Below are 25,939 nucleotides of genomic sequence, written 5' to 3' on the forward strand. Positions count from 1 at the left end.
TCAGCCATATTCGCAAACCAACCACAGATTAAAAAACTAGACAAGCTGTCTGAGGTTATTCTCTCCACTGCTACATTGCACAATAATGTAACTGAACGATAATTGTTAATTTATGTCCTACCATTTCCTGTTGGATTAGTAAATCACTTGGGTGGAAAAGGTTTAAAATGTCAATGTACTCATTTACATCAATGAGTCTTGGCAACATTGCTTTACCTGTCAGAGTGTATCTATTACCAAGCCGCCCCCAGGTTTCAAAAGTCAAGTCAATGCATAAAACGGCACTGCAAATGGGGCAATGCCTTCATAACAAAGCTGCAAACTGTCTAATCACCAATATAGAGCTGTTGATTCTCCATCATCCCTGTCTAAAATGACAATGATTGTTTTGAAATGCATTAGATGGCAACAGTAGATAACTCATTAGATTTAACATTTTCACTGGCAGATTTCCACAGCATGCCAATAAACATTGTGTATGCACAGTTATCATTGCAGCCTGTTCTATACAAATGATGAAGCCAGCTTTGCTAAGCTTGGGTTTATTACACTGGCCAACAAAGATTTTGCTTCCTGAATACTTCTGGGTGTATCTTATGGATTTTGGACTGCAGATCATGAAAATCAGCATGGAATTTTCCCATCACACACCATTTTTTATGAAATTGCCTATTTTTTTAATTCAAATCATAATTCAGGTCAGAATAACTGATGCTGAGATTAAGGAAGGCAGTTTTGTTGGTCCACAAATCAAACAGGGCATCAATGACAGGCAATTCGAAGAATTCTATTGGGACAGGAGAAAATCTCACAGAAGGCATTCAAGGATATTCGTGAAAATTTTCTTGGCAACTACAGAGCACCAAACTATGTAGCAGCTGGTTGACAACATGATTCAAATATACAAACCATGAAGTGCACTAAAGTCACTAAAGATTCATTTTCTGCACTCCTATTTACACTTCTTCCCTGCAAATCTTGGAACTATCAGTGATGAGCATGGTGAAAGTTTTCACCAGGACATTGCAGTCATGGGAAAATGGTATCAGGGCAACATGAATCAATCAGTGCTGGTTGATTATTGTTGGACACTTCAGCAAGAAACCTCAGACACAGAGTACAAAACAAATCATCAACAAAACACTTTTGGCTCAGTTGAACTATTGCAAAGCACCGTTGTGCAATTAAACACATTGTATTCGATAAAACGCGATAGACTGGCGTCCTATCCAGAAGGTGGGGGGGGGGGTCGAGTCTCGTACTCTGTCGCTTCATGCCACGGAAACTGGCATCAGCACCGGCCTAATGAGCCTATAAGGCTCGGGACAGACTAACTTTTATTCAATAAAGATTTTTTTTTATTTCTCCAAATTCCTACGAGATACAAGTAGTATAGAATGATATTTGTGTTCAGCTTCGTGCAATCTATCATTAACAAAAAAAGTTCTGAAGAAGCAACACTTACAAAAAAAATTTTGTCCTTTGTTACCAGTCCAGAGTTAAAGTCCTGTAAATTTAACAGCATTTTAGATGTTTAAACAAAGATCAGTTATGCAGCATGGGGTGGGGATTTTGCAGTGATTAGGAGAATAGACAAACTTCTTCCCCCTGAAAGGCATTATTAAATTCACTAGTGCTGAAAGTAAGTCAGTACCAGCTGGCACAGCGGTAGGAAACTGGGCAACACAACTGGTACAAATGGGTTGAATTATTATTGTTAGCCAGATGACCACACTGTATGAAATGAAGTAGGATTTAACCTGATATTAGTTGTGGCTCGGTGGGTAGCCCTTTTGTCTCCCAATCAAAACGTTGTAGGTTCAAGTCCCACCCCAGCTCTTTGAGCCCAAAATCCAGATCAATGCGATTTAAAAGGGGAATGCACAGTGTAATAGTACAGTACTGAGGGTCATCTTCTTTCTACACAAGATACAAAAGCACTGTTTCAGAGGAGTTGTCCTCGCTTGCTGCCTAGTCAACATTACTAAATAGAATATTGTATTGGGAGCTTCCATGTATAATTTGTCTATTATATTCCCTATGCTGTAGATTCATACAGCAATCTAATAAAGTAGTTCCCTTAGCCAACATTTGGCCCGTATCCCTCTAAATCTTTTTCATCTGCGTCCCTGTGCATTGTAATCGTACTTGCTTCAATTGCTTTCTCTGGCAGTTTGTTCCATACATCCTCAAAAGTGAAAATTTTCTTCTCCCAACTCATCCTACATCTAGTGGTTTTAGACTCCGTCACCATGGGAAAAAGACTGTGTTCATCCTTGATTTCATATAGTTCTCAGCCTCCTACTCAACAAGGGAAAAGAAAGTCCCAGCCTATCCAGACTCTCCTGATAATTCAAGTCCTCCAGTACCAGTAACATCCTCATGAATATTCTCTGCATCCTTTCCATCTGCATCATATTCCTTCAATAAGCGTGAGACCAGAACTTCACAGATACTCCAAGCGTGTTCTCATCAATGACTTGCACAGTAGTTCATTGTCTGTGAAGTATGCTGTGATCTCCTGCTTGTACTTAATGGGTCATGAGATAATGTTGCAAATCCTGGCTAGATCCCACTTGGAATACTGTGTTCAGTTCTGGTTACCTGAGGAGAATGTGGAAGTTTCAGCAAGGATGCTGAGGAAACTTGCCTGGATACTGTCTGGATTAGAGAGCATGCCTTATGAGTATAGTTAGAGCAACCTAGGGTTTTTCTTTCTGGACAGAAGGGTGGGAAGTGCCTTGGTAGAGGTGTTCACAATGATAATAGCCATATCTCAAATAGGTAGCCAGAGATTTCTTCCCAGGACAGACACGGCTAACATGAGGGGGCATAATTTTGAGGTGATTGGAGGAAAGAATGGGCATGCCATAGCAAAGTTCTCTTTTTTATACAGAGTGGTGAGTTTGTGGAACACCTTGCTGGGAGTGATGGTAGGAGCAAATACATGAGGGGCATTTAAGAAACTCAGGCACATGGATGATAAAAAAAAGAGCTATGTGGGAAGGAAGGATTAAATTGATCTCAGAGGCAGTTTAACAGGCCTGAACAACATCATGGGCCAAAGGGTCTGTACTGTGCTATAATGTTCTAAGTTCTGTCTCATGAGGTTGTGGAATGCTCTGTATAAATACGAGTCTTTTAATTAAGACAATATTAGTAACACTTTTCCTTCCTGCTATTCCCAAATTGGTTTATTTATTTTATTGCTCACTCTTAAATTTCCATAGCACCAGGTTCAAGAACAGCTATTGCCCTTCAATCATTCATTTCTTGAACTAACCAACACAACCCTAATCACTTCTTCAGTACAGCAACACTGACCATTTTACACTAGAATGGACTTTTTTCCCCTGCTTGATCTAAATGTTTTATTCATTTAATAACCTACAGAGCAGACACTAGTAATTTGGGTACCTGAACTGTGCTACTCCAGGTCTACATTTACATGCCACACGTTTACATGCGCAGAATAGCACAGTTGGTCAGACCAGCCCTTTTTATCAATCCCCCATTGCAAATACAGGTTTTCAACACAAAGATCAAAAGTGTTTGATACCTTTTATGACAGACCCTTATGTCACTTTGAACTCCCCTTTTTAAAAGCAGAGAAGGGACACAGATCAGCTCGAGAACCCTCATAAAAGGGCTGATCTTCAGAGCAGCTCCAGGACAGGGCACAGTGTCCAAGACTGAACAACATATCTGGGAAAGGAAGGTGTAAGGTTGGGAATTCCCTGGTATGCTCCCCAATTTGAGGTAATCATCACAGGATACCCTAGACCCTGGCTGTTACTGAGTGAACACCCAGACAGGGTTGCTCTCAGGACTAGGGAACCAGAGAGGACTGGAAAGGATGCCTGAAGACATTTGAGGGGAAGGAGGAAAGCGGAGTTCATTTGAAGAGAGAGAGGATACTGAGGACATTTGAAGGGCTACAGGAGGAGAGGAGGGATTTTGAGGACATTGAGCGCACTTGAGGGGCTAAGTGAGGAGAGAATGAGGGGAGGGGAGAGCATTGAGGAAATTTGAGGGGAGTGGGGAGGAGAGAAGGAACAGGAGAGGAGGAGAGGAATGAGCCACACTGCAACTTGGCAACAGAGTGGGTGAAGGTGGGAAGGGGGAATCTGAGGAAAGGGCAGGAGGTGGTTATGGTATAGGTGGGACAAGGAAAAGGAGCTTACGTAGGATGAAGGTGAGAGAGCTCAAGGGGCCAGTTAGAGAGAGGTAGAAATGAGGTGGCCACAGTAGACAAAAACATCTGTGCCCTAAAACACCCACGTGTGTTTCTGGACGTGCATACTGACAGGTACCCACACACTCACCCATGCAGAAGATGCCTGGTCTCCAGTTTCCTTGGAAGCCTTTACCTGTGGATCAAAGCCCAAGAGCAGGTCCTAGTTATGGCTGTGTGCAATGGCTATTCTCTCATCACGAGGTCACAGGCTGGCAAATTCCTCTCTCACTTGGAGGAAATACCCAAAGAATGTAACAACTGACCAAGATACAGGGGGGCAGGTGACAAAAAGCTTCAAACCTGGAGGTGGAAATGTTTACGGATGGTATTCTAGGGCTTGTGGCATTCGGAGTGGAAGGTATGGCTTGAGAGAAATCAAGGGTACATAGGAGTCCAATGTGGAGCCTTTCTGAAATAAAGATTATCATTGACTGTACACAGGAAACACAGGAGACGGCAGATGCTGGAATCTGCAGCAAATAAACAAACTGCTGGAGGAATTCAATGGGTCAGCCAGCATCTATGGAAGGAATAGAGTCGATGGTTAAGGCTGAATGAGTGATCAACATTTTAAATTTTGATGTAGGGTCTTAACCCAAAGTATTGACTATCCCTTCACCTCCATAGATGCTGCCACATCAACTGTACAGAGTATAGTGTCACATTAACATGAGGAACAGGCCATCCAGGCCCTCAAATCCAAGCTGGTGTTTCTGATCCACCTTTCTGAGGTGCCAGTGTAGAAATGCACCAATTTCAATCAAAATGTTGGAATAATTCACAGCCAGGAAATTTTGCTTTGTATTAAATTATTCTGCAAGAATGAGAAATTCAAACTAACAGTTCCAGCACATGGAAAAAGAGCTTCGAGTATCTAGAGGTTTCCAAAGACCATCCACTTACCTGTGTAAGAATTTTGGCCTCGTTCAGTGATTTCAGAGCAGTATCCTTCTCTTCCCGCAGCTCAGAATTTCTATCGGAGTAGTCTGAAAAATATGAGGAATGTCAAAACTTCGAAACATAACACAGGATGGGAGATGAAAGGATAAAAATTGAAAACAGTTTTATAACACACAGAATTTTAGTTATCACACACACACACACACGCACGAACCTCGTACAGCCAGACCACAGACAGGAGGGAGGATGCTACCTTGCACTTTGGCATTCATCTTCTCAAGAAGGGAGTCACAACAACGACAAGTCTGAAGCGGATAACTGCAAAAAGGAGGAATCGAGGAATTAGTTCCTTCTGGGGGAGGGGAATTCCGGATTAGAAAATTATTAGCAGAACTTCACTCATCAACGTAGGCATCACTGGCAAGACCAGCATTTATTGCACATCCCCAATTCCTTGCCTTGATTGGCTTTACATTTTACTGTCCTTGTGTCTGGAGTCACATGTAGGCCTGAACAGGCCAAAGCCATCAATTCGTTCAACAAAAGACACCAGTGAACCAAATGGATATCACAATAATCAAATAAAGATTAATTTTACAGATACTAACATTATATTCCAACTTTTAATATTTTTAACAAACTATACCATATCCTAATGTAATATAATAAATATAGGCTCCTTGGCTGCTGTACTAGTAGGGCATGAAACAAAAGTGAATATGAGATATTTGAAACCAGGGTGCCCAGTTATTGCTCCAGTAATTTAATAACTATGTTTTGTGAACACTTAATAAGCTCCAATCAGATTCCTCCCACGATTAATTTAATTTAATTTGTTTATTTAAAAATGGTCATATCTATTGTGTGTGCTCACACTGTAACATCAAAAACAATCGTTATTATTTCATACACATTAATAAAAGCATTGTAATAACATGACCTGGATTAAATACTTTGAGTCCGTATCTCACATAGCAATGAATAACCATGATATATTATCAGAGAAACCCCACCTACAGTAAAATAAACTTATTAATTTAGACTGCACACAGCTCCCATTATACTACTTACTTATTGAGATACACACAATGTTGGCCCTTCTGGCACTTAAAACCGCACCAACCAGCAATCCCCTGATTTAACATTAGTCTAATCACATGACAAATTATAGTGACAATTAACCTATCAACCGGTACATCTTTGGACTGTGGGAGGAAACCCACACGGTTACAAGGAGAATGTACAGGCAGTGTCAGGAATTGAACCCAGGTCTCCCGTACTGTAAAGCGTTATGCTAACCACTATGCTACTGTGCCACCCCTACTATTGACCCTTTGGAAAATAAAGCTTAATTTATAAAAACAAGAGATTCTGTAGATACTGGAAATCCAGAGTAACACATACAAAATGCTGGAGGAACTCAGCAGGTCAGGCAGCCTCATTAGGCCTGGTCCTGATAAAAGGTCTCAGCCCAAAACGTCAACTCCTGAATCCTCCATAGATGCCACCTGATCTGCTGAGTTCCTCTAGCATTTTGTGCGTGCTATGTTTACGTTTACATCTCAGTTTCCATGACCCAAAGAAGTTCCAAAGAAAATCAGTCCGTGAGTTACTCTAGACTTACACTCACCATAATGGGATGTCCGGGTAGAAATAAATCTGTACCAAAGTAGGTGTAAGGTACCAATTACCTCTAGCCTGCAGTTCACCCTTGGGCAAAGTGCAGCACCTGCTCAGCTCCACTGATCAGGGTCATGTGAAGCCACAGGAGGAGGTGGTGGATGGTTGTATGAGGACATCACAAGTCCTGGTTATACAACCACTGACAGCAGACAAACAATCTCTGCAGAGCATTGATAGTGGCTGGGGGTCACCCATCTTGTAAAGGCACTGCCCAGAAGGTAGCAATGGCAGCCCACTTCTGTAGAAAAAATTGCCAAGAACAACCATGGTCATGTAAAGACCATGATCGCCCACAGTATATGGAACGGCACAAAACGAAAAATGATAGTGGGTCGGATTGAGGTCTCACTCCTGAGACTTGAGATGAAAAATCAAAGCTGGAAGGAGTATAGAACTGTGTTTCAGACAGGGGATAAACTCAGGGGATACCAGTGTAAAACTCCCATAGCATCTTTAAAGGAAGAGCAGGAAAACTTTCTCTAATGACCTGGGAATGATTTCTCCCTCAAAACACATAAGTGAAATGATGATCATTATGAGGATCTTGCTGGGTATGAATTGGCTGCAGTGTTGGTCTCTCTGCTTAAAGTTCAGCCTTGGATACTTTGCCAGCAGGATGTCGGTTCAGTTCCAACTCCTACCTCTTGTGTTCATCCCTTGGGCTCTCTTGTTGAACTTCACCCAAGACATCCACTTCTGCTAACTGAAATAGATCAATAAGGTCAGTCTAACACACCCCAGGTCTAGAAGTATAACATTAGCAGCAGCAACAACAGCTAGTTGTGCTCATTGAGTCATAGTCATACAGCTCAGAAACAGGCCCTTCGGCCCAACTTGGCCATGCTGACCAAGATTCACACAGAAGCTAGTCCCACTTGTCCCATTTGGCCCATGTCCCTGTGAACTTTTCCGATCCATGTGCCTGCTCAAGGGCCATTTAACACAATAAAGTAATCCCTGATTAAAAACAAAACAAATTTCATGGGAGACTGAAGAGAAATCTCATGATCAAAAATTTGGCTACAGGGATAAGTATTAGGGACCTTCCTTACAGAATGAATTTGGGATGGAATAGAAGTTCATTCAGAGAAACAGCACAGAAACAGGTCCTTCAGGCCCAAAAAGCCCACACCACCCAACTACACCCATGTGACAATTAACCTACCGACAACCTGAACGACTTTGGAATGTGGGAGGAAACTGGAGCTGTCACAGGGAGAACGTACAAGCTCCTTACAGACCTGATCACTGGCTCTGTAATAACATTATGCTAACTGCTATGCCACCATAGAGAGGGAATTTAAATACTTGGTATCTAAGCAGATAAAGGCAAGGTGGCCAATGGTGCAGGGGTTAAATTCCGGGATGGTCAAGTCCTAAATTACAGGAGCAAAGATCTTGGAGGATATTAGAGAATTATTACAATTAGTCCTCCAATTAAACCTCCTTTGAAGTGCTTATGTCCCCTGGAAAATATTGTTATCTGATCCAATAGACAGTAGACAGTAGGTGCAGGAGTAGGCCATTCGGCCCTTCTAGCCAGCACCGCCATTCACTGTGATCATGGCTGATCATACACAATCAGTACCCCGTTCCTGCCCTCTCCCCATATCCCTTGACCCCACTATCTATAAGAGCTCTATCTAACTCACAATACCTCACAATCCCCACAATACCTCTTTATAACTCTCCTGCTTTTACCCGGAAACTCAAAGGACACTCCCAACTCCAGGCAGTGGTCATGTGTGGGTGTGTGTCAGGGTCAAGAGTGGGGCTGGGCTTTGAACTGTTGTGGCTCCCACACTGCAGTGAGAAGACCAGTCACAAACACAGGAGATGCTGCAGGCCCTGGAAATACCGTGCGAGTCAGAAGAGGAACGTAGCATTTGTGCAATTGCTTTACAGCACCAGCTATAAGATCAGAGTTCAATTCCTGCTACTGTAAGTTCTCCCCATGACCACATAAGTTTCCTCTTGGTGCTCTAGTTTCGTCCCACATTCCACAAACATATGTATTAGGCTTAGTGAGTTGTGGGTATGCTATGTTGGCACAAGAAGCATGCTGTCACTTGCAGACTGCCCAGGCTAATCCTGGCTGATCTGATTTGACTGCAAAGCCACATCTCACTGTATGTTTCAACGTACATATGACAAATAGAGCTGATCTCATTTATCTTTTAAACCTTGAGCAATACACACAAATACTGGAAGAACTCAACCGGTCAGGCAGCATCTATGGAAGGGAATAAACAGTTGACGTTTTGGGCCGAGACTCTCATCAGGATCAGAAAGGAAGGGGGCAGAGGGCAGAATGCGAAGGTGAGGTAAGGGGAAGGCGCACAAGGATTCCCTGCCCCAAACCACAGTGGGAGTCAGGACAGCCAGAGTTGGGACGGTGATTAGTGACAATGTGTGGGGAAAATCAAGGTAAAAATGTAACAAACCTTTAATTCTATTGCCGAAATCTTTATTTCGAATTCAGTCTTCTCTGTTCGCCTGAGCCTTTCAAGCTGTCGAAGTGCATGCTCCCTGGAGCCACAGAGACAAACTTCAGTAAGAAACATCCAAATCTTATGAGGTTTCATCACACGACCTACCATGCCACCTAAATATATTTCATATTAATAAGAGGGTTCAAAGACATTGAAAGGCAATGCTTCTTTTAAAGCTCTCTTGAAGATTTCTATCCCAGTTGCTGTTGTTTTAACCAACATAACTTTATTCATAATAAGTATTTGCAAGAATAAACCACGCAATGCCACACAACCATAAGAACATTAAAAATAGGAGCAGAATTAGGCCATTTGGCCCACTGAGTTTGCTCCACCATTCCATCATAGCTGATTTATTATTCGTCTCAACACTATTCTCTTGCCTTCTCCCTGTAACCTTTGACACCCCTACTACTCAAGAACCTATCTGTGGTAAACCACGTATAGCTGTCTGGACACACACCTCTGCTGACTGCTCCTGTGGCTCCTCCCACAGACCCCTGTATAAAGGTGATTGGAGCACTGCTCCTCCCTCAGTCTCCAACATGGTCGTGCTCCCTTTTCGCTGTTAATAAAAGCCTATCGTTCACTTCCAGTCTCCTTGAGTTATTGATAGTGCATCACTATCAGCCTCTTTTTTTATACATACCCAACGACTTGGCCAACACAGCAATCTGTGGCAGTGAATTCCAAGAATTCTGCACCCTCTGGCAAAATAAATTTCTCATCACCTCTGTTCTAAAACATTGTCCCCCTATTTTGAGGCTGTGCCCTCTAGTCCTAGACTCTCCTTCTATAGGATTGTCCTCTTCACGTCCACTCTATCTAGACCTTTCAATATTCGTTCGGTTTCAATGAGATCCCCACCCTCATTCTTCAAAATGTCAGCGAGTACAGGCCCAGAGCCTTTGAATGATCCTTATATTTTAACCCTATTTCCTTTTCAATGCATTTTCGTTCTTAAGTCATAGACAATGTGTTTCGTGTTAAATTACAATGTTAAAACCAATAGTATTGTTGTCACTCGTGGTCCCCTGGGCGGCACATCACCACAATAACTGAGGGGCTTCCTCACCCAACCTAGCCCCTCCCTGTCCAATTGTGGAAGAACCCTGTACTGTGGTCCTTCCCCACCAATCCCTTTGCTTGCTCCAGTGTTCAGGATGAATAACTGGAGATTTAGAAAAAGTCCCGTGAGAGAGAGGGCAGGGAGATGGACACAATAAAGTCCACTGAACCTGAAGCTTTCAGCTGCCTGGCAACTGTAGTGCTTGCACCCACAGCCTCCAAGTTGGGAATCTCAAACCCAGCTCCCAGAACTAATCCAGCTGGCTAAACAGAATTTGTATCTGTTTTGTTAACATCAGTCACTGCTAGTCAGTCTGAGCTCAGAGAAACAGAAGGACTTTAAAATCATGTACATCACTCAACTATTGCTAATCCTGCAATATTGATTTTTGTGACCGAGTTGCTCTGATTCACATGGTGACATTATAGGAGACATTTTCTAATGTAGCCTATTATGAGAAAAAAAAAGCATTATTTCTCTCTGATCTGTGATCAGCCCAGTTCGGATCTGCTTTTGCTAATCCCACTGAAATCGGAGGATAAGTGCCACACACAGGCAAGCATGAAGCATGACCTTTACTTGCAACTCCAGCACGCTCTCTGTCAAATGACAAGTGAATGATTCACTCGACTTACTTCTCTGTCACTTGCTGCTTCAACGTGGTGACCAGGTTTTCCAGCCTCTGGTTTTCCGAGTTGCATTCAGTGAACTGCAGGGCAAAAGAACTCAGTCAGCCTGGGAGAGAGCAGGCGATGGTAACACCAGCATCTGCTTGGATCTTTAGTCCTGCACTGTGTAGGGCTACCAAAGTGAAGTTGGTGAATTACAGTCAGAGAGTCATACAGCTCTGAAAAAGGCCCTTCAGCCCAACTGTCCATTCCTATCAAGATAACCCATTCCTATTTGGACCATAAGACATAGGAGCAGAATTAAGCCCATTTGGCTCTGCTTTTCTATCATGGCTGATCCTTTTCTCCCCTCCTCAATCCCATTCCCCTGCCTTCTCCTCATAACCTTTGATGTCATATCCAACCCAGAAGCTATCAATCTCTGGCTTAAATATGCCCAACAACCTGGCCTCCACAGATGGCTGGGGTAACAAATTCCACAAATTCACCTCACTCTAGCTGAAGAAATTTCTCCACATCTCTGTTTTAAATGGATGCTCCTTTATCCTGAGGCTGTGTCCTCTTGTTCTAGACTCCCCCACCATAGGAATCATCCTTTCCACATGTACTCTGTTTAGGCCTTTCCACATTCAGAAGTTTTAAATGAGATCCCCCCTCCCCCATCCCTCTAAATTGCAATGAGTACAGACCCAGAGCCATCAAACATTCCTTGTATGATAACCCTTTCATTCCTGGAATCATCCTTGTGAACCTCCTCTGGACCCTCTCCAATGCCAGCATATCTATTCTTAGATGACGAGCTCAGCACTGTTCACAATACTCAATGTGAGGCCTCACCAATGCTTTACAAAGCCTTAGCATCACATCCCAGCTCTTGTATTCAAGATCTTTTGTAATGAATGCTAACATTGCAGTTGCCTTCCTCACCTCTGACTCGATCTACAAGTTAACGTTTAGGGTGTTCTGCACAAGGACTCCCAAATCCTGCTGCATCTCAATTTTTGGAATTTCTCCCCGTTTAGACAATAGTCCACACATTTATTTCTCCTACCAAAGTGCACGGCCAAGCATCTTCCAACATTGTATTTCATTTGCCACTTTCTTGCCCATTCTCCTAATGTGTGAAAATCCTTCTGCAGCCTACCTGTTTCCTTAACACTACTTGCCCCTCTAACAATCTTCATATCATCTGCAAACTTGGCAATAAAGCCATTGATTCCATCATCTAAATCACTGATATACAGCATAAAAAGAAGTGGTTCAAACACCATCCCCTGCAGAACACCACTAGTTACTGGCAACCAGACATCGATCCTTTTATTCCCACTCACTGACTCCTACCAATCAGCCAACGCTCTAACCATGTAAGTACATTTCCTGTAACACCATGGGGTCTTAATTTGGTAAGCTGCCTCACATGTGGCATCTTGTCAAAGGCCTTCTGAAAGAAGACTTTTTTACCCAAGTTTGGCCCACATCTTTCTAATCCTTTCCTGAGTAAAACACACAAAATGTTGAAGGAACTCAGCAGATCAGGCAGTATCTATGGAGAGAAATAAAGAGTCAATGTTTCGGGCTGAGATCTTTCAGCAAGACTAACCCTTTCCTGTCCATGTACCTCTCCATGGATTAGATAGCTTTCCATTTGTGACTGTTGAGTGGACACATTCCAGCCTGTGGTTATCACTCATTGTGTAGGGTGAGGCTTGCTTGCTTTGACTTTCAGTAACAGGGATGGTGGGGGTTAACCAAATAAATTCGCAGGTGGTGCAAATCCATAAATATCAATAGCAAATTCTAGAAATTCTCAGCAGGTCAAGCAGCATCTGTGGAGAAGAAAAATTGGAACTGGGAGAGGTTAGAGAGAAAAGAAATCAGCTTTAAAGGTGCAAAATAAATGGGGAGGGAGGAGAGCACAAGAGAACAGTTCACCTTGTTCCCATAAAAGATAATTGACCTGAAATATCTGCTTTTGCTTCTCTCCATAGATGCTGCCTGACCAGCAGAGCATTTCTATAGTCTCTGTATTCATTTCAAATTTCTAACATCTGCAATATTTCAAGAGGTGACAAAATTTCCCCTTATTTCAGTCGTAACTGGGTCACCCTCATGCTAGGACAAAGTCTTCATCACTGAAAGGCATGTACTAGAGTGGAAGACAAGAAAGATTAAATCATCACTAAGGTTGTTGTGTTTTGTAACTCCAAAACATACAATGAATTGAAAGAAAAACATGGTAGACTGGGAATAATGTGCATTTAACTTCATTTTTATGTTTAGTGAGACACCCACATATGATGTGGTGAAGTGGTAGTGTATGCCATTCACATACTTTTACATTCACCAGCATTGCTTCATGCAAATGACAAAGAATGCTTAATCAAACAATATATTTATAATATTACACAAATATTACTGTAATATTAAATATACAACAGAGGTGATAGTGCAAAGTGACTAATTCCCAGAGAAGGCGAAAATGTAGATCTGCTACTGGAAACCTCCAGCCCAATATTATGGTAACGGAAACAGAAGGTCTCCTGATATGTGGGGGAGACTTAAATTTACAATTACAACCAAACTTACACTCTTCCAATAGAAAAACCTATGAACCAAAATCTTTACATAAGAAAGTTAATACACTTTTTGAGGATGTTGGTTTAATTGATATATGGAGGGACCTTTTCCCTGACAGAAGGGATTACACTCATTATTCTGCTCCAAATTCTGTATATACAAGAATAGACTATTTCATAACATTTGGAAAAGACAAAGACAAAATAAACAGCTGTGGAATTGGGATGGTAGATGTAAGTGACCATGCACCTATATATTTATCTGTTGATTTTGACCTACAACCAAAGAATACTATTTGGAAACTAAACTCAATGATCCGTACTTTAAGGAACAAGTTAAAAAAGAAATTGGTCTCTACTTAGAATTTAATGATAATGGAGAGGTTTCACCTCCCATTTTATGGGATACTCTGAAGGCGGTCTTAAGAGGGAAAATTATAGCGATATCTTCATATAAGAAAAAAATAAGGAATAAAACATTAGAGGAATTACAAAATAGACTGAAGGAACTAGAGAAAAAACACAAATTGAATTTGGCACAGGATACATTAGGGGAAATTAAAAGAATTAGGAATGAAATAAATAATTTGGCTATGCAAGAAATCAGGAAAAACTTAATGTTTCTGAAACAGAGACATTATGAAAGTGGATCGAAATCTATGAAAATACTGGTGTGGAAACTGAAAAAAAAGATAGCAGAAAATACAATTCATAGTATTAGGGACCCAAGAACGAAAATGATAAAAAATAAGCCAAGTGAAATTCAAGAAGCTTTTGAAGTGTTTTACAAAATGCTATATTCCAAAGTTCCAGGGGGAAGCATAACCCAAATTGACACCTTCTTGAATTCTCTAGAGTTACCCACTTTAAACTTTAAAAAACCCACTTTAACAAAATAGAAGGATGACTGCTGACATACCTGAAGTTGAAATAAAAGCTGCAATTAGTAGGCTTAAATTAAGCAAGTCACCAGGATCAGATGGGTATACAGCAGAGTGGTACAAAGAATTTAAAAATGAGTTAATTCCTGTTTTACTCCCCACACTGAACTGGGCTCTAAAAAAGGCACAAATGCCACCCAGTTGGAAGGAAGCGATAATCTCAGCTATACCAAAAGAAGGTAAGGATAAAATGGAATGCGGGTCATTTAGACCAATATCCATTCTTAATATAGATTATAGGTTATTTACCTCCATCGTGGCCAAACGATTAGAGGAGTTTCTACCCATACTGATACGTAACGATCAGACAGGTTTTATATGACAACGCCAGGCACAAGACAATATATGAAGGACACTTCACATTATGGATCATATACAAAAAAATAAAATCGAAGCAATAGTGATAAGCGTGGACGCTGAAAAAGCATTTGATTCGGTTAATTCGAATTTTCTTTACAGAGTTTTACATAGATTTGGTTTCCAAGACACAATTATTAAAACTATACAGACACTATTTGACAATCCTACTGCTAGGATTAAAATCCATGGATATTTATCAAATAGTCTTACCCTAGAAAGGGGCACGAGACAGGGTTGTGTATGGTCACCAATACTCTTCGCGCTATATCTGGAACCATTAGCTCAATACATCAGACAAAATGAAGATATCAGGGGAATTACTATTAAAGGGACAGAGCATAAATTGGCTTGTTATGCGGATGACATTTTGATCTATCTAGGGCAACCAACATACTCTTTACCTAATTTGATGCAATCCTTTGAACAATATGGTCAATTATCAGGATACGAGATCAAAAGAAAAAAGACAATAGGTGCAGAAGTAGACCATTTGGCCCTTTGAGCCTGCACCACCATTCTGAGATCATGGCTGATCATCTACTATCAATACCCGGTTCCTGCCTTGTCCCCATATTCCTTGATTTCCCTATCCATAAGATACCTATCTAGTTCCTTCGTGAAAGCATTCAGAGAATTGGCCTCCACTGCCTTCTGAGGCAGTGTATTCCAAACTCCCACAACTCTCTGGGAGAAGAAGTTTTCCCTTAACTCTGTCCTAAATAACCTACCCCTTATTCTTAAACCATGCCCTCTGGTACTGGACTCTCCCAGCATCTGGAACATATTTCCTGCCTCTATCTTGTCCAATCCCTTAATCATCTTGTATGTTTCAACCAGATCCCCTCTTAATCTCCTTAGTTCCAGCATGTACAAGCCCAGTCTCTCTAACCTCTCTGTGTAAGACAGTCCAGACATCCCAGGAATTAACCTTGTTAATCTACGCTACACTTCATCTACAGCCAGGATGTCCTTCCTTAACTCTGAAGACCAAAACTGTACACAATACTCCAGGTGTGGTCTCACCAGGGCCCTGTACAAATGCAAGAGGATTTCCTTGCTCTTGTACTCAATTCCCTTTGTAATAAAGGCCAACATTCCATTAGCCTTCTTCACTGCCTGCTGCACTTGCTCATTCACCTTCAGTGACTGATGAATAAGGACTCCTAGATCTCTTTGTATTTCTCCCTTATCTAACTCTACACCATTCAGATAATAATCAGCCTTCCTGCTCTTACTCCCAAAGTGGATAACCTCACACTTATTGACATTAAATGTCATCTGCCAAGTATCTGCCCACTCACCCAGCCTATCCAAGTCACCCTGAATTCTCCTAACATCCTCATCACATGTCACACTGCCACCCAGCTTAGTATCATCAGCAAATTTGCTGATGTTATTCTCAATGCCTTCATCTAAATTGTTGACGTAAATTGTAAACAGCTGTGGTCCCAATACTGAGCCCTGTGGCACCCCACTAGTCACCACCTGCCATTCTGAGAAACACCCATTCACCGCTACCCTTTGCTTTCTATCTGCCAACCAGTTTTCTATCCATGTAAATATCTTCCCCCCAATGCCATGAGCTCTGATTTTACCCACCGATCTCCTACATGGGACCTTATCAAATGCCTTCTGAAAATCGAGGTACACTACATCCACTGGATCTCCCGTCTAACTTCCTGGTTACATCCTCGAAAAACTCCAATAGATTAGTCAAGCATGATTTGCCCTTGGTAAATCCATGCTGGCTCGGCCCAATCCCATCACTGCTATCTAGATATGCCACTATTTCATCTTTAATAATGGACTCTAGCATCTTCCCCACTACTGATGTTAGGCTGACAGGTCGATAGTTCTCTGTTTTCTCCCTCCCTCCTTTCTTAAAAAGTTGGATAACATTAGCCATTCTCCAATCCTCAGGAACTGATCCTGAATCTAAGGAACATGGGAAAATGATTACCAATGCATGCGCAATTTCCAGAACCACCTCCTTTAGTACCCTATGGTGCAGACCATCTGGACCTGGGGATTTGTTAGCCTTCGGTCCCATCAATCTACTCATCACCGTTTTCTTCCTAATGTCAATCTGCTTCATTTCCTCTGTTACCCTATATCCTTGGCCCATCCATACATCTGGGAGATTGCTTGTGTCTTGCCGAGTGAAGACAGATCTAAAGTACTTATTAAATTCTTCTGCCATTTCTCTGTTTCCCATAACAATTTCACCCAATTCATTCTTCAAGGGCCCAACCTTGTTCTTAACTATCTTCTTTCTCTTCACATACCTAAAAAAGCTTTTGCTATCCTCCTTTATATTCCTGGCTAGCTTGCATTCGTACCTCATCTTTTCTCCCCATATTGCCTTTTTAGTTAAGTTCTGTTGTTCCTTAAAAATTTCCGAATCATCTGTCTTCCCACTCACCTTAGATCTGCCATACTTCTTTTTTTAATGCTATGCAATCTCTGACTTCCTTTGTCAACCACTGTGGCCCCTTTCCCCCTTTTGAATCCTTCCTTCTCCGGGGGATGAACTGATTTTGCACCTTGTGCATTATTCCCAAGAATACCTGCCATTGCTGTTCCGCTATCTTTTCTGCTAGGATATCCGTCCATTTAGCTTTGGCCAGCTCCTCCCTCATGACTCCATAGTCTCCTTTGTTCAACTGCAACACTGACACCTCCGATCTGCCCTTATCCTTCTCAAATTGCAGATAAAAACTTATCTGCAAATATCAACATAGATAAAACTCAATTACTTTCATATTACTATAGCCCACCAAGAGAAATTGAAAGTCGATACCCCTGGGCATGGCACACAGAGTCTTTCAAATACTTGGGCATCATTATGCCATTGACAAAATTATCAGAATGTAATTATCAGCCTTTATATAAAAAAATTAAGGAAGATGTGGCAAGATGGATCCTGATTCCTTTTTTCAGTCTCAGTTCAAGGGTTGAGTCTATTAAAATGAATATACTGCCCAGACTGGTATATCTCTTTCAGATCCTATCAATAGAGATTAATCAAAATCAATTCAATGAATGGAACAAGATGCTATCAAGGTATATTTGGCAGGGTAAAAGGCCTAGAGTTCGCTTCAAAACTTTGCAATCAGCAAAGGAAAAGGGGGGATGGGGCTTGCCTTCTCTTAGAGATTATTATTTTGCGGCACAGTTGAGAGCTGTGATATGTTGGTGCAACCCATCATATGATGCTCAATGGAAAAACATTGAGGAGTGGGTACTTCCCATCCCCATACAAGCAATTTTGCCTGATAACAACCTGCAAAGGTACATAAATACTACTGATAACCCATGGGTGAAATTGACTCTTAAAATATGGAAAACCACTATAAAAGAATGTAATCTAGAGGGAGATACTGCCATTCTTAAATGGTGTGCATATGACTCTGATTTTACACCAAATAAATTGGATGCTAGATTTAAGGACTGGACAGCTAAAGGAATAACAGTTCTTTACAACATAATGAAAGAAGGAACACTGTTCAGTTTTGAATTGCTTAAAGAGAAACACTTATTAGAAAAACAAGATTTTTATCGGTATTTACAGTTGCAACAATATATTAATAAAACGCTTAAAAATTTAACCAAGGCAAATACATGCTTGATAGAGCTCTTTAGAAAAGCATATAATTCAGATAATGGTAGTAGAATAATTTCAAGCATGTATAAGGGGTTGTCAAATCTTAAAACACATTTGACTTCATACATTAAAACAAAATGAGAGAAGGAAGGAGGGATAATTATATCTGAGGAAGAATGGACAACAATATGGAGGTATCAATGGAAGTGTACCAAATCACAGAAATGGAGGGAGTTTGCATGGAAAAATTTGATAAGATATTTTATTACACCCTCTCAGAAATCCCATTATGATAGTAACCTCCCTGTTTGCTGGAGAAATTGTGGAAATCAAAATACAAATCATTAACATATTTTTTGGGACTGCCCTGTTACCAAAAAACTATTGGAGGGGGATACACAATGCCCTACAAGACATCTTTAAATGTGAAATACCCTTGGAGAGTAAGACCATATATTTTGGATATATACCTCAAGAATGGTTGAAAAGAGATAAATATTTAATGAATATACTGTTGGTGGCTGGTAAAAAGACTCTTACTAGGAAATGGTTATCACAGGAGAGCCCAACTTTAAATACATGGATGGAAATTACAACGGACATTTACAAAATGGAGAAGATAACAGCATCTGTTAATCATAAGCTGGAACAATTTGATTCATACTGGGAAAAATGGTTTAACTACGTAATGCCTCATAGGCCTGACTTTATTCTCACAAATCAATGAATATGTTGTAAAAAAAAAGATCACTCTCTACTTGTACATAGTTCTTTCCTTTTGCTTGTTTTTTTTTTCTTTCCACTCTTTTCTATAAGTGTATACCTCAGATAAATACTTTGTGGAGATTTGTGATATATATGATTATATGATGTATATGTACAATGTCTGAAATACATCTTATGGAAATGTTTGTTTGATGAACTTCAATAAAAAAAATAAATTACAAAAAAAAGGAAACCTCCAGCCCAGAGGAACATTGGAAACTCGGTAACAAACAGCCTGCTGGAAGAACTCAGCGGGTTGAGCAGCATCTGTGGGGAAAAAGGATTTCGCAACACTTTGTATTTAAATCCTGCATCAGGACTGAGTGCAAAGAGGGAAGATACTCAGTATAACGAGAAGGGGAATAGTGAAACAGAGCCAGAGGATGATTGGTGGATCAGGGAATGGATTTAAGCTTAAGATTTAGGACTTAAGATTCAAATTTTAAAATTTAAAATTAGAGATTTAAGATTAGAGATTAGCTCTATTTGTCACATTTTAAAAAAAAAAATCATTTATGGGATTTGGGTATTGCCAGCTAAGCCAGCATTTATTGCCCATCCCTAGTAAACAATGCACATAGCAAACAACGCATACAGTGAAATGCATCGCCTGCATCAAGTCCAATCAGTGAGGATTGCGCTGGGGCTGCCCACAAGCGTTGCCACACTTCCAATGCCAACATAGCATGTCCCCAACTCACTAACCCATCCATATGTCTTTGGAATGTGGGAGGAATTCACGAGAAAAATGTACAAATGCCTTACGGGCAGCGGCAGGAATTAAATCCTGATCTTACAGCAGGCACTGTAAAGTGCTCTGCTAACAACTACACTACTGTGTCACCCTACTGAAGGATGACCGGCAGATGAAGCTGGGGGAAGGGGTGGTCATAAATGGTCCAAGTGAGTTTGAGTGTGTGGCAGAGGTAATACAACAGAGATGTTCTACATGGGTGCAGGAAGCAGCACTAATACAATCTTCAATATTCTGCAGAATGATTTGGAGAGCGGTTCCAAAACTCCAGTGGCACAAGAACGGTTACATCTAGCCTACAAATAGACAGGCGTAGCTAAGATCTAGGTGAGTGCCCATGGATACAACTCTGATTTACAGCAATCGACAGGAGTCAAACGAGAAGTTGCTCGGGGCAACAATAACTTTAGTCAGGCAGATGAGATTGTTAGAGGGGAAACTAGTGGGATCTTTGTTGCACAGGGAAGCAATATGAAAATTTCTGTGTCAGCCGAAGGTGATGCATAATGCAACCATTAATTAATGAGGGAATTGGAGGAGCATCATATAGCTCAGTCATTGTGGAATCATTTGCTCGTACACTGCCCATATCAGAAAGCCAGGTGGATTCAACTGGGAACTCCAGACACACCAGACTAACTAACTCCCATTGGCTCATTGGCTGGCCAAGCAACAAACCAATCTAATATGCCAACATGTTTCTGAGGCCTCGACTCAATGCAACATAAGCGGTTATATAAAATACAAGCTAAGGTGATCATGCAAAAGCTCACATCGTGACAAAAATGAGATCAATAAGACCTCTTATACTCTGCTACAATATCACTGCACAGTCTCATTTTGCATGGAAGTCAGAGAGGTCATTTTACACAAAAGCACAGCAAATATCAACTGTTCTGTCAAGTGACTCATCAACAATGGAGCTCTTTGTTTCACGATGTACCATTTCTCTCCTATTCATCTGAAGCAACTTGAAAAGGGCTTGCTGAGATGAAGCTGCTGTGTTTTAATATACCCACGTTATTTTATCCCGGGTGTGATCCAACGGCCGACTTCAATACCAACGCTGTCACAGTTTAAAGCCAATTTGGCAGGTCAGTGGTTTGTCAATTGGCCTTCACAGGGCTCTGTGATTGAGGGTTATAGAACACAGAACATTACGTTACCACACAGCATCTTTGATCCACAATGTTGTGCCAGCCTTTTAACCTACTCTAAAATCAGTCTAACCTTTCCCTCCTACATATCCCTCCATTTTTCTATCATTCATGTGACTGAGTTTCTCAAATGTCTAATGCATCAACCTCTACCACCACTCTTGGCAGGGCGTTCCACGCACTCACCACTCTCTCTATAAAAAAACTACCTCTGATCTCTCCACACCAACACTTTGCTCCAATTATCAATCAGTTTGAAGGCTTGCATCCCAAGGCAGCAGAAAGCAAAGGAGCTGAAGATAACGCTATAGTTGATAAACCCACAACTTTGATCCCAACTAAGAGAGCTGCATTCAATTCTGGTCACTTTCCCTGGGTAGGGTATACAGGATTCCAAGAGGGCTGCATACAGTTACCAAATCGAACAGTGATAAAAAACAGAAAATATTGTTAATTCACAGTCAGCCAAGCAGCATTTGTGGAGAGAGAAAAAGAGAGTCAATGTTTCAGAGTTATCAAGCAATCTGCTGGAGGAACTCAGCAGGTTGAGCAGCATTGGGGGTGGGGGTTAGGGGGAGGAATTATCAGTATTTCGGGATGCAGGATTGATGTGTTCTGCTTTAGACTGACGACCTTTCATCTTGTGACCTTGGATCACTCTGGCTACAGTCTCTTGGCATTAAACTGAGACCTAAAGGAGAGAGCTATTAGTGCTGGAACAGATCAGAGCTGCTTTAGAAACAGAACCTTGATATTAAGAAGCACTGTGCTCTGAACTCCTCCCAAATTCCCAAGAACAGGGGTTAGGGTTAGTAAGCCGTGAGCAAGCTATGCTGGTGCTAGAAGCATTGCAATACTCCTGGACTTCCCCCAGCACATCTTCAAACTGTATTGATTATTGTTACAGTTAACACATTGTACTGCATGCTCTGATGCTTCATAGTACAAGGTAATCAAGGACTCTCTTTGAATCTATGCAGTCTATTTACAACAAAAAGAGTAGTTGTTGGAAACACGGGGTTAACAAATAAGTTGGATGTTGGGAGTATATATTTCTCATTATTTCCTTCCAGCATAAGAGACCATTCAGCCCATTGAGCAATCCAATCAATCCCTTTCCATCCCTTATTACCTTGCTTCACATGCCCATCAGCTTCCTCCTGGTTCTTCTGTCACCCACCCATAGTTCACAATGGCCAGTTAACCAACCCACATGTCACCGGGATGTGAGTGGAAACCCCAGCCCCCAGGGGGAAACCTGCACCAGCACGCTGGAGGTCAGGGCTGAACTCAGATCATTTGGGAGTGGCACTAACTACTGCAGCACTGAGTCACCCAAGGTGGAACAAAGCAGATAGTTCATGTTCAATGAAGTCAGCCAACATAAAACTGAGACATTTTACAAGGCAGAGGGGGAAAAAACTGCAGTACCTTTCCAAATGAGAGCAGTGTGGGGGACAGTTGCATATAACTGAATGCATAAAGTCAGTCTCAGAGATTAAATGAAGGATGGTCTCCAAGATTTACTGATTGTCCCAATACCCAATTATCTCCATTCTGGATGGCTGCAGCATTGTTACCATTTGCAGCCATTAGGAATTCCAAAACTAACCTGAGAGGTTTTATTAACACCAGATTGGACACTTGAACAGATCTCTCACACACTAAAGATGAACTTGATTTCACCATCTACCTCATCACGGCCTTTGCACTTTGGTTCCCAACACTGCTCATCCTATTTAGCTGCGACACTATATTGCACACCAATGCTGCTTTTTACTACCTTTGATGTACATGGAGTGGCCATTTTATTAGGTACACCTACTTGTTAATGGAAATATCTGCGAGGCTCTGTAGCTCAGGAGTTAGAACACTAGTCTTGTAAACCACAAGTTAATGCAAATATCTAAGTAGCCAATCATGTGGCAGAAACTCAATGCATGAAAGCATGCAGCCTTGGAGGTTCAGTTGTTGTTCAGGCTAAACATTAGAATGGGGATGAAATATGATCTAAGCGACTTTGACCATGAAATGATTGTCGGTGCCAGATGGGGCGGTTTAACTGTCTCAGCAGCTGTAGACCTCCTGGGATCTTCATGCACAGCAGTCTCTAAAATTTACAGAGAATGAAGTAAAAATGAAAACAAAATCTTCTAGTGAGCACCAGGTGTGTGGGTAAAAATGCCTTGTTAATGAGAGAGGTCAGAGGGAGGTTCAAGCTGACAGGCAGGCGACAGCAACTCAAATAACAATGTGCTACAACATTGGTGTGCAGATGAGCATCTCTAAGCGTCCAACACGCTGAACATTGAAGTGGATGGGCTACAGCAGCAGAAGACCACAAACATCCCTAGGAGATACCTAATAAAGTGGCCACTAAGTGTATATTCAGGAAGTGAAGGATGGAGACTCCCATAACACAAGTTTCAAATCTGTTTGACAGAATTTTAAGTATTGAGAGTTGTGGAACATTAGGGTAGAGTCACAGACTTTTAATATCAGCTGTGGAAGAGGCACCAGCCAAGCCATGAGACCCCAGGTTTGATATCTTACTACACCATTCTCAACAACACACACAAAACGCTGGTGGAATGCAGCAGGCCAGGCAGCATCTATAGGGAGAAGCGCTGTCGACGTTTCGCCACGAAGGGTCTCAGCCCGAAATGTTGACAGTGCTTCTCCCTATAGATGCTGCCTGGCCTGCTGTGTTCCACCAGCATTTTGTGTGTTGTTGTTTGAATTTCCAGCATCTGCAGATTTCCTCGTGTTTGCTCCATTCTCAACTGTTTTGCTAAAAATCTGGCAACAAGCTCCAGTTTGCATTTCTCACTAACATTTTTGTTGTAGAGTGATACAACATGGAAACAGGCCTTTAGCCCAACCGGCCCATGCTGACCAGTATGTCCCATCTAAGCAACTCCCATTTGTCAGCACTTGGTCTATAACCCTCTAAATCCTTCCATTTCACGTACCTGTCCATCTGCCTTTCATTAGGACCTCCAACTGGTCAGTGTCAGCTATGGATAGATATTGTGTCCTAGCTGTCTACGTGCTACTCAAGCCAGAATGCAAACCAGGGCACTGTGGTATGGAGGGCAAGCTGTTGCCCAAAGCAGCAGACTACCCCTCTCCACCCAGCTGATGAATCCAAAGGAGTAGCGGAGACCAATCCTGTTTGACACCGGCAGCATCGTAGGAGCTGCGAATCAATGTTGGCCTCAACGTAGGACTTGCTGAGGGAATGAAGCTCTGGACTCTTTCCTTGAGCTTTACTCCCAAAGCCTTCCCTATGATTGGCTATGGCTGCAAGGTAGCGGAGGTTTGAAATCAGAGCTTCCTTCTCCTAGGTGAGCTGCCAACCTGCCTGAAGCAAATGGTTTAGAGCACCTGTAACCTGCCTTTGCCCATTCTCCTGTCAGTGCTAAGCCACAAGAAAAGGTTGGGAGCTGGACTCGGTTGTCAGAGGCTTCTTGAGACAAATGCCATTGAGAGAAATTAATAGGTAGTGTAGCATTTGCTAGGAGCTTATCCCTACTACCTCCCCCAGCTATGATAACCTTAAGGAACCAACTGTCTTTTAAAAGTTGTTATTGAACATGCCTCAACCATTTCTTCTGGCAGCTCATTCCACAAAGTTATCACACTTTGTGTGTAAAAAAAAAGATGCTCCTCAAGTCCCTCTTAAATCTTTCTCCTCTCCCCTTCAATCTTTGTCATCTGGTTCTTAATACCCGAACTCTAGGAAGAAAGCTATGTGAGTTCACCATATTGATGCTGCTCATGATCATTTACAGGCTAGTTGGATGGTGAAAAGGGAATTAAATAGCCTCCTTTTCTTCCTGTTTCCCCCAACTCTGCAACATGTGCCTTCTGACCTGTCCTCGCGCAGACTCCAGCTCCTGATGCTGCTCCTCCAGCTCGCTGTTTCGCATGTGCAGCATGTCCCAAACTTTCTGAAGCTCCTCCCGCACCTGAAAGAGCTCGCTGTCCACTTCCTCCAGAGAGGCCTGCAAGGGAAAGCCACAGCGTGACACTTGGGTACAGCCAGAACGCGGAGTCACACGCTGGAGGGAAGGTGGTACAGCGGGTAGAGCCGGTGCCTCACAGCCCACAGAGTCACGGGTTCAATTCTGACCTCGGACACTGTCTGTATGGAGTTTGCACCTTTTGCCTGTGACCACATGGATTGCTCTGGCTTCCTCCCACATCCTGGCTCTGTCGATCGAATGGCTGCTATAAATTGTCCCTAGTGTGTGCATGTTGAATGGGAATAGAGTCAGTGCAGATACGGTGAGCTGAGGGGCCTGTGTACATGCTGCATGACTGTAAATACACTGCATATCTGGAGACCATTCTGCCACTGTTCAATGTCATGCAGTTATAGAAAATTACAGCACAGAAACAGGACTTTTGGCCCATCTAGTCCATTACTATCACTCTGCCTAATCCCATTGACCTGTACACAGACCATAGCCCTTCCATTCATGTACCTGTCCAAATTTCTTGAACCTGCATCCACCACTACCACTAGCAGCTCACCACCCTCTGAGTGAAGAGGTTTCCCCTGCTGTCCTGCAAAATCCTTTCATTTCAATGATGTATCTAGTTCCACTTGGAAGTTGCTATCCATTCTAGTTCCATTGCTTTTTTAGACAACCAGCACCTTGCCACATAAGGAATTTCTCATTTTGTTCCTTTTGTGCCAATCACAGTCTGGTTATTGCCTATCACTCTGACCCCACCGTCAGAAACCAATTCATCTCTAGATATTC

General features: G+C 41.9%; 1 protein-coding gene across 10 annotated transcripts in view; it reads right to left on the bottom strand.

The window, feature by feature from the left end:
• LOC132379061 (myosin-8-like) overlaps positions 1 to 25,939 on the bottom strand; it is a 142,780-nt gene that overhangs the window by 16,739 nt on the left and 100,102 nt on the right. For 4 of the 10 annotated variants that reach the window (XM_059946574.1, XM_059946573.1, XM_059946564.1 and 1 more), the window contains 8 exons: positions 25,043 to 25,174; positions 11,017 to 11,090; positions 9,265 to 9,349; positions 7,462 to 7,523; positions 5,352 to 5,455; positions 5,141 to 5,223; positions 4,326 to 4,370; positions 1,466 to 1,507 (listed from right to left, as the gene is read on the bottom strand). In XM_059946574.1, coding sequence (XP_059802557.1) covers positions 1,466 to 1,507; positions 4,326 to 4,370; positions 5,141 to 5,223; positions 5,352 to 5,455; positions 7,462 to 7,523; positions 9,265 to 9,349; positions 11,017 to 11,090; positions 25,043 to 25,174 — 627 coding nt within the window. The remainder of the gene's footprint in view (positions 1 to 1,465; positions 1,508 to 4,325; positions 4,371 to 5,140; positions 5,224 to 5,351; positions 5,456 to 7,461; positions 7,524 to 9,264; positions 9,350 to 11,016; positions 11,091 to 25,042; positions 25,175 to 25,939) is intronic. The other 6 variants (XM_059946565.1, XM_059946569.1, XM_059946568.1 and 3 more) reach the window with 6 other exon arrangements.

This window comes from Hypanus sabinus, chromosome 21 (genome assembly GCF_030144855.1).
Source record: "Hypanus sabinus isolate sHypSab1 chromosome 21, sHypSab1.hap1, whole genome shotgun sequence".
NCBI lineage: Eukaryota > Metazoa > Chordata > Chondrichthyes > Myliobatiformes > Dasyatidae > Hypanus > Hypanus sabinus.